The sequence below is a fragment of the Neopsephotus bourkii genome, unplaced genomic scaffold, assembly GCF_033783945.1.
Source record: "Neopsephotus bourkii isolate Nb327-2 ecotype Australia unplaced genomic scaffold, CSIRO-AGI_Nbou_v1 NB_53, whole genome shotgun sequence".
Lineage (NCBI taxonomy): Eukaryota > Metazoa > Chordata > Aves > Psittaciformes > Psittacidae > Neopsephotus > Neopsephotus bourkii.
In genome coordinates, this window is record NW_026900570.1 from 656,953 (window position 1) to 666,743 (window position 9,791).

The 9,791-nt window shown below is 40.3% G+C and overlaps 1 protein-coding gene across 4 annotated transcripts in view; it reads left to right on the top strand.

Annotated features, from left to right (window-relative positions):
* LOC133209774 (sodium channel protein type 5 subunit alpha-like) overlaps window positions 1-7,991 on the top strand; it is a 212,753-nt gene extending 204,762 nt beyond the window's left edge. For all 4 annotated transcript variants that reach the window (XM_061348581.1, XM_061348584.1, XM_061348592.1 and 1 more), the window contains 5 exons: window positions 335-388; window positions 1,983-2,124; window positions 3,378-3,478; window positions 3,959-4,229; window positions 5,933-7,991. In XM_061348581.1, coding sequence (XP_061204565.1) covers window positions 335-388; window positions 1,983-2,124; window positions 3,378-3,478; window positions 3,959-4,229; window positions 5,933-7,167 — 1,803 coding nt within the window. In that variant the 3' untranslated portion in view covers window positions 7,168-7,991. The remainder of the gene's footprint in view (window positions 1-334; window positions 389-1,982; window positions 2,125-3,377; window positions 3,479-3,958; window positions 4,230-5,932) is intronic.
* The last annotated feature ends 1,800 nt before the right edge of the window (window positions 7,992-9,791 follow it).

Genomic DNA, 9,791 nt, shown 5'->3' on the forward strand with positions numbered 1-9,791 from the left:
TCATTTCTTGAAATACTTAAGATCAAAACTTCCAAAGATTTAGTTGCCATGTTTTCACTCCTGTCTTAAATATCTTCTTAGTTTTTTTCAAAATATATGTCTTATCCCTAGAAGTGCAGAAGATCAGAAAACATGAATGAGAAAATCCAGGAGAAAACAATTGTAGATTTTAAATACCTAAATGAACATAAACTCTTTAATGGAGAGGCAATTCATTAACTGTGAAGAACATGCTCAGCATTGCACTTTGAAAACTCATCATAGAGATGATACTGTCATTTCAAGATATACTTATTTAATATATCTAATTATCTATTTTGTGGGTTTTTTTCAGGCCACATTTAAAGGTTGGATGGATATCATGTATGCAGCAGTGGATTCACGAGAGGTAAGTCGTTACAAATAATTTAATAATTTCCTTTTCCATTGACTTTTGAAGCATTCATGGTGTTTAACAACAAAAGCAACAACAACAAAAAGTACATGCAGGTTTCTAGTCCCTGTCTTGCTCTGGTGGAGACAATTGCAGACCTTCATTTTTCTTAGTTGCTACTGAAGCACCACAACCCTGAGATTAAAACAAATATAGCCCTCAGTTCCACAAAACTGATTTATCTCTTTGTACTACAAAACTCCCAGCACAGAGAGGCACCTCCAGAGTGAGACTGAGTCTACCAAAAACCTAAATTGTCCTCTCTGTTTCTTCCACTCTCCCTGTTGACTGCTGTATCTTTCAAGGATCTAACTTCTAATAATAAAACCTATTTAAAAGCTCTGGGTTTAAATTACATTCCTCTGCAGCACACATGGTCAGCCCTCCCTATATCTTCATCTTGAGCAAGTTTCTTCTCTGCAACCAGGAGCTCCACTCAAAGAGGGTGGAGGAGCTCATGGCAGAGAAGGAGGCTGGTGTGAGCTTCCAGCTCTGGCTTGAGGTCTACTGAAGCTCTGGGTGCTGGTGACTGCCCAGTTGTTACCTGCATCCTGTTCAGCTTTCAGGTTTCCTGATAACAATAAGGTCCTTTCCAGCTCTAACCTTTCTATGATTCTGTAATTTAAAAAAAAATTCCCTTGCTGCATCACATAGGGTGGTTCATTTATTCTTTTATTGAAGGACCTGTAGTCTTCTTTCCCTCTTTTAATAATGTTAGAGGAAAAAGATTACACTTACTGTTAATTTTTGAGGTAGCTTTCTGGTACCAGGATCTTGGCAGGCTAAACTGAGCAACAGGGAGTAGAGCCCTAACTCTAAGAATAATGGGTGGAAAAATATCATGGCATCATAGGGACAAAGAATCACCTTTGCATAACATGGCTACAGATGATTGATTCTTGTACTACATGTCCATGTGTGTGTATTCTCCTTGCTGTAGAATTAAACTCATGGGTTTCACATAAGAAAATCTGGCATTTGGGGAAATGCAGGCTTCTGGCATGTTGATTAGATACCTGGAGTTTATGGGGTAAATCTGAACCATGTGATTTGAGGCTATTGGACTATATTATTCAGTTCTTCAGCAAGAGCTCTTACTCATTTCGACCCTTCATAAAAGAAAATTTGTACTTCTAAATACAGCGGATTTCAGCAGCATTAGATTTTACTGTGATCATACTTTTGCTTTTTGTAAGTACCATTGGTTCATATAAGATTAGGGATAATCAGAAAATTGATTCTTTTTCCCTTCTGGGTTCAGACTGAGAACATTTTATAGGATTTATTCTGAAGTTGCACTTTCTGGAGCAGTGTGATAGTGTGATCGCTGTGAAAGTGTTCTGAATTGGAGCTGAAATTACTGCAGCCTTGCAGATGCCAGTAGTAAACTTCAAACAGACTGAAGAGGCTGAGTCTGCTAATGGGAGTTACACTGTTTTTCCTGTTTCATAATCTTCTTTGCAAATGGAGAGTTTTCTTTTAACTGCATTAATATTTTGACATGTGCAGAGATGGTGCCATTTTCACTTTTTCCCTTTTCCCATTGCAGTGTGAGGAGCAGCCTGAATGGGAATGTAATTTATACATGTACCTCTACTTTGTGATTTTCATCATCTTCGGGTCTTTCTTCACATTGAACCTCTTCATTGGTGTTATCATTGACAATTTTAACCAACAAAAGAAAAAGATAAGTAGTGCATATGCTACACATCATGTTATGATTGCTGCAGAGACCCGGGCAAGAGATAGTTTTATAAGCAGTGGTTTTGCCATATTAGCCTTGAGATTAGCATTGATAGAACAGCTGAAGAAACCACCTTGCAGGACTTTTACAAAAGCACAGTTGTAACAGCCCCTAATGCTCCCATAGGATGAGCATCCGAAAGTACAGGCTGAGGGATTATATACCATACAGAAAGTAGCGAAGCAACTCCATGCAGATGGGTTCTGTGGCACAAACTGCCACAGGAACACAGACCACCCTGGTGGCCCCCATGCACAACCGGTGTCCCTCAGGGTCAGGGAGAAGCAACCTGGACTGAGAGCTGTGTTTCTCACTACTCCCTAGTCTCTGAACAAAGAGCTGAGGTTCTTATATTTTCCTCTCTCACCTCAGACTTACCGTGACTGGAGACATAATCCAAGTCTTACTCCTCCTTGGCTGACTGCACTGCTCTGTGTCTCCTGCCGTTTGCCTCCATACCATAAGCAGCTCCTAGCACTGCACTTCATCAAGCCCTTCTGTTAGGGTTTAACCCCAGACAGCAGCTAAGCACTCCCTCCCCTGTGTGAAGAGAATATGACGAGTAAAAGTGAGAAAACCAATGGCTTGGAACAAAGACAGCTTGTCTCAACCCACACAAACTGCATGCACAGGCAAAGCAAAACAAGGAATTCATTCACCAGTTCCCATCATCAGGCAGGTGTTCAGCCATCTCCAGGACAGCAGGGCTCCATCACTTATAATGGTTGCTTGGGAAGACAAATGGTGTAACTCCAAATGTCCCTTGCTTCCTCCTTCTTCCCCAGCTTTTATTGCTGAGCAGATGTCATATGTTATGGAATACCCCTTGGGTCAATTGGGGTCAACTGTCCCAGCTGTTTCCCAACTCCTTGTGTACCCCCCAAACTTCTCATTGGTGGGGTGGGGTGAGAAGCAGAAAAGGCCTTGGCTCAGTGCAAGCACTGCTCAGCAGTAATGAAAACATCCCTGTATTATCAACTCTGTTTTCAGTACAAATCCAACACGTCACCTCATACTAGACACTGTGAAGAAAACTACCTCCATCTCAGCTAAAACCAGCACACCTTCTTAGATATTTTGATAAAAGCTACCTGAAAGGGGAAATAAGAAAATACAAGAGAATTCAGCCCTGAACTTTGGATGGGGGCAGTGGAGCTCTTTTCGTCAAAAGTAATAGCTTTGTTCTCACCCTATACTTAGGCGGCCAGGACATCTTTATGACAGAAGAACAGAAAAAGTATTATAATGCAATGAAAAAGCTGGGATCTAAGAAACCTCAAAAGCCAATCCCAAGGCCACTGGTAAGAATAGCATCATGTGGTTGAACTTCCTGTGATAGCTGAATATTTATATAATAGAATAAATGCAATTCAACTTCTCCATGCAGGAAGGGTAAACTCTCCCAGATGAAAGCCACTTAGAGTTATAAGTTTTGACGTTTGACAATATTTGCAAGTCCAGTGACCTGTGATACAAAATTCCTTCTGTTCTGCAATATTGATGAAAAATCCAGTTTACATATGCAGTTTATACATGCTAGTGGCCACATGCCTGCATTGAATGAATTCATGGCCCCAGTCCAGAGTCTTTTTTCAGCAGTTTCAAGAAGTATTAGGAGTAAATGGGTTTGAACCATTCATCATAATCTTTAAGTTTATAAAGTTCCAATCAGAAGCAGTAGATTGTCTATTTCCCTCTACCTTCCGATCAATCAGGAGACAATAATGTCATCATTTTGACATGATGCAAATTTCCTAACTAAATCTTCTCCTTTCCTCCAGAACAAATACCAAGGTTTTATTTTTGATGTCGTCTCAAAACAAGCCTTTGATGTCTCCATCATGATTCTCATCTGCCTTAACATGGTTACCATGATGGTGGAAACGGATGACCAAAGTCAAGAAAAAGTTAACATCCTTCATAAAATAAACATGCTTTTTGTTGCCATCTTCACTGGGGAGTGCATCATCAAGATGTTGGCCCTGCGACACTACTACTTCACCAATGGCTGGAACATATTTGACTTTGTTGTTGTGATTCTGTCTATTGTAGGTAGGTGAACCTGGATTTTCACTCAAGCTTCAAAGTTAAAAAGGCAGACATAAAATTAAATAGTCAAAGTTAAAGGCTTTATTCAGTAATATACCCTTTCAACTCAGAGAATTGGATGCTAGGTGTATTTTTTAAATGTGTAAGTATAACACAACATAATACTGCCTAACAGTAACTTGTGTGATCAGCAAAATTATGAGTGTTAGCATAGCATAGTGTTGGTTTCAATGTATATATAATGGTTTATGGTGACAAAACACTTTCCAGAACTGGCACCATACACTTAACCTCAGTTTTGCATAACAGCCAGAGAAGTAAAAACGCCACATGAAAAGAATACATGTGGATTGTTATTGTTTTGCTATTTACTTTTTATTGCAACAGAATGAAACAGTCCTTCAGGGAAGGCTTGGGCAGGTGCAGTGAGTCTGGCTGTTCTCAGCCCTGTTGTCCTTAGAGGACCACACCCCCATATATCAGAGGGAAGAAACAGAAAGACACAGTTTGATTGTTAATTTGTGCCTTTTGCTGTTCTGCAGCCCCAACCAGCTATCGTATTTTAGGAGCTACAAGAAGTGCAGGTCAAATATGAATCTGAAGTCCTGCCAAATAGTTTCCATTGAAGCTGGAGTAGCAACTGGAGGATGACCGGCTGCTCCAGTGAGCAGAAGGAACTCAGAAATTCATCACTTCCAAAAAGGTTTTGGAGAAGTGAATAGGTGAATGAAAAAGTGTCATGTTAGGAAAACAGAGTCATCTTCTCACTAGATGCTCCTGTTGATATAAATTCTCGCTGGTGGACTGGGAACCTGCAAGACCCCAATGCAGAGAGCAGCCTGTAATTTGGGGGCCTTGGGCCACCTCGATTTCACAGATTTGGGTTACCCAGGGAACATCACTACAACGCAGCTGTCATCAGAGCCTTGATGCTGGATGCTCTGAATAGGTTCACAGCAGACAGTTAACCAGAGCTGTCACATTGGTCATAGTGCTGCCCAGTGATCAACCAGGCTGTTCCAGCATGAGGTCTCAAGCCATGCCAGTGAACCTTTTCCCAGGCTGGGCTTGGAGACAAGAGCTCATCAGGGCTCAGTGCACCCAGGGGCTGTTGGCATAAGACAACCTGGACCAAGATGCTCTGTTTCTGCAGGAAGAGCTTGGCTACAAGGATGCAAACTCATTTCTTGCTAGTACAATCTTAGCTCTTAGTTCCCCTGCAGCCCATTAGGGAAACTGGAAAAATTAATTAGCAAACAACCAACCAAGCAGATTTCCAGTAGGAACTTGCACTGTACTCGTGGTGGCTCAGAAAAACAGGCCCAGCACGCCATCTCACTTGCTAACATTTTACAGCCCAAAATGCTATCATATCAGAAAAATTCTAGCCAGTTGCAGGTTGAATTTCTCAGGTGCGGCATGGCCAAAAGCTGCAGATACCTGTTTTCTGCCTGAATTGCTTCTGGTTTCTCATTCCCAATAGACAAGCTTTCCCTTCATAATACTGCTGCAGTCATTGACACCTTTGCTCATAGTATCAACAAAGTTTGCATGGGTTAAACGGGCATGAAAACATTAATGACAATGACATTCCCGTTATCATGGGTCTTCCCATCTGGAGACCTTTTCATCGATTTTGACCATAATCCTGACTCACTGTTTTAAAGGAAAGCCTGTGTTAACTCTCTGTCTCTTTTCTTTTCAAGGCACTGTACTTTCTGATATCATCCAGAAATATTTCTTCTCTCCCACACTCTTCAGAGTCATTCGCTTGGCTCGGATTGGCCGGATCCTAAGACTCATCCGGGGAGCCAAAGGAATTCGAACTCTCCTGTTTGCCTTAATGATGTCCCTACCTGCTCTGTTCAACATTGGCCTCTTGCTTTTTCTGGTCATGTTCATTTATGCCATTTTTGGCATGGCTAACTTTGCCTATGTTAAGAAGGAGCATGGGATTGATGACATGTTCAACTTTCAAACCTTTGCTAACAGCATGCTCTGTCTCTTCCAAATTACAACATCAGCTGGCTGGGATGGTCTTCTCAACCCTATTTTAAACACTGGACCACCACATTGCGACCCAAACCTTCCAAATGCAAACGGTTCAAAGGGAGACTGTGGAAGCCCTGCCGTAGGGATTTTATTCTTTGTTACCTATATCATTATATCATTTCTCATTGTTGTAAACATGTATATAGCCATTATTCTAGAGAACTTCAGTGTAGCCACTGAGGAAAGTACAGAGCCTCTAAGCGAGGATGATTTTGATATGTTCTATGAAATCTGGGAGAAGTTTGACCCTGAAGCCACTCAGTTTATTGAGTATTCTGCACTTTCAGACTTCGCAGATGCGCTGTCAGAACCTTTGCGCATAGCAAAACCAAACAAAATCAAACTCATAGCAATGGACCTGCCCATGGTCAGTGGAGATAGGATCCATTGCTTGGATATTTTGTTTGCTTTTACAAAAAGGGTGCTAGGAGAATCTGGAGAGATGGATGCCCTTAAAATACAGATGGAAGAAAAGTTCATGGCAGCAAATCCATCTAAGATCTCTTATGAACCCATTACAACAACTCTCAGACGGAAACAAGAAGAGGTCTCCGCCATTGTCATCCAGCGGGCCTACAGGAAACATTTGTTTCGGCGCTCCATGAAGCAGGCGTCTTACTTGTACCGGCACAGAACTTTTGACGGCAGCATCCTCGAGGACGATGCACCTGAGAAGGAGGGTCTAATTGCATACATGATGAATGAAAACTACGGCAGGCCAATAGACAAATCAGAAACTCTGTCCTCCACATCTTTCCCTCCATCCTATGACAGTGTCACCAGAGGTACAAGTGATAATCTCCAGCTAAAGATGACGGACTCCAGCAAAAGCGATGAGGCTATAGATTGTCTTCTCTCGCCAGACAAGGATAAAGAATCAATTGTTTAAATGTTTGTTTAGAATGCTTTAAAATATTGTTTACAGAATGTAACGCTGTAACTACACAACGATTGAAGCAGCCTTCTTATTAAAAATTAGTTGCAAAAGAAACAATGGAGTTTTTACCCTTAACTACAGGAATCTAATAAGTCATATAACCTTTGACCCTGCTCTTTTTGAGTTGGCTCAATATTTATATTTATATATGCACAGGAAGAATATTTGCAGGGTCATAGCTGTTATATCAATGGTGTGAATAAGAATATGCTAGACTATAAAACAGTAAACACAGTGTATATCCACAGATAAAGCCTGGCTGTATACATTCATTTAAGGTCTTACTCATATTAGTGTGTTTACTTATGGCAATGTATGACCTTGCATTCTAAAAAGAAAAAAAAAAATATCACAGCTGCTGTAGCAAAATGTAACACTTACTGTATATGTTGTGAATGGTCTTTCATAAATTTATTATATTTGATATTTTTTTACTTAAAAGACTAAAGTCTCTTTTTCCATGGAGATTAATGATCCTTATAATCTCTTCTTCATGATGAACTCTGAGTCAAGGTATAATAGGAAATTGTGTGATCCCCATCACTTGAAGAGGAAAGTTTTTGCAAAATAAAACTATCGAATTAGCAACATTTTAACTGTTTATTACACTAAGCCCTCCCTCCTGGGACTTGCAACTGCTCCTCAGCAGAAACACAAAAAATGGAGAAGGAAATGATGTCAAAATAATTAAAGAAATGGCTTGTTCTATCCTACAGGAAACTAGACAGTAATGGATTATGTTTGTAAAACTGTTAATAAAAGCACTAATTTTTTTAGTATGTTTCAAGAATCTGCTTTGAATGCTGCAGTCAAACTCACCATAGAAGTAGTGCATCACGTTTGTGGGTAGTGCTCCAAAGCACCATCTATGCTGGCAAAGTTTCTGTTAAGGTAGTGGGATAGGTTACCTTTTCCCCAAGAACACTGAGCTAAGCAGCCTTATTGGAAACCCTACGCATCAGTGTTACTCCAAAAATACTAATACTACTGATACTTATAATAAAAACGCCAATTGTACCGTGCAGAACAGCTGAGACAGTGTGATGGAGAAGGTGGGAGGGGAATTGCCTTTGGATCTGCATGTAAATTTTGAGGTTTTGAATCCTTTCTACTCAGTGTCCATCTTTCATTTTCTCAGATGGTACAGTTAGATTACTGGGGAAGGACAAGAAATAGAGGAACCAATGAAAAGAATCTACTAGAAAATATATATATCCTCATTCCTGTAGGCAAAGTAATATTTACAGTTGATGTGTCCATCAGCTCCAGGCCAAAGAAATGACAGTGGGATGGAAGGTGGAATATATGGCTGCAGATAAGTATTAGAGGGTTTACATGCTAAAATAGATTATTGTTTATTATTAAACTTTCAGCCACAATAGAATGTGAGAAAGTATTTGAGGAATATAGAGATAAGTCCATCATCAGCTAGGCTTTTTTCAGTGATATCCAGTGATAGGACAAGGGGCAATGGGTGTAAACTGGAGCATAGAAGGTTCCACGTTAACATCAGGAAGAACTTCTTTACTGTGAGAGTGACAGAGCACTGGAACATGTTGCCCAGGGGGGTTGTGGAGTCTCCCACATTGGAGATATTCAAGGCCCGCCTGGACAAGTTCCTGTGTGATGTACTCTAGGTTACCCTGCTCTTGCAGGGGGGTTGGACCAGATGATCTCTTGAGGTCCCTTCCAACCCTTGGGATTCTGTGATTCTGTGATTACAATTTCTTTCTTTTCACCTTCAGACTGATTGTACTTGGGTTTCGTTGGACTTCACTGAAAATCCTGAGATTTCTGTAATGAGCCATTGCACTTTAAGGAAGAGTAATTGTGCTTTTCACCTTGGAGAAGCAAAGATATGAAGAATGTATATAAGGTGTATTGTCACTGACATTTAGTTACATCCCAGGTTGTAAAGGAGTCAAAATCCACATGGGGTTGGCAACAAGAATTAAAACAACATATTACAGTCAAGTTTATCTATGGGCATTGTTTTCTGTCCTCTAAACAAGTCAAGCTATGTAAAGACAACATGTCAAAAGAATGATGATACGTCTGTGTAAATATGGGCTAATATATTCTCTCCATTCATTGAGAGGTGTCTCAGGTATTCACTTGAGAGTGGTCTGTTGATCAATTCAGTGGATTTGCCATCAGGATTCCTGGGGTTCTTACTACATGATTTTTAGGCAAATAATTTAACCTATCTGTGCCTCAGTTTACCCATCTGTAAAATGGGGATAATAATACCTACCTCACAGGTGTGTTGTAAGACTTTTGGTTGCAAAGTGCTAGAAGGGAATGAAACGTACTCTATAAGTATTATAATCATGATCTCTTGCCCTTCTAACCCCATGTCTACGATGTATAATATAGGGCTGTTCCTCTGTTCATTTTGTTGCCTTTAAATCTTGTATGCAATTAGATTCTAACTTAAGGGAACTACTCTTCATTCCTTAAAGTGAAAACACAATTTATTCTTTCCTCCCTTCCCACCCCTAACCCCCCGAAACCAAAATTGCTGAAGGCTTCTCAAATTAGAGAAACTTTATACAGATTTCCTGTGTATTTATGCT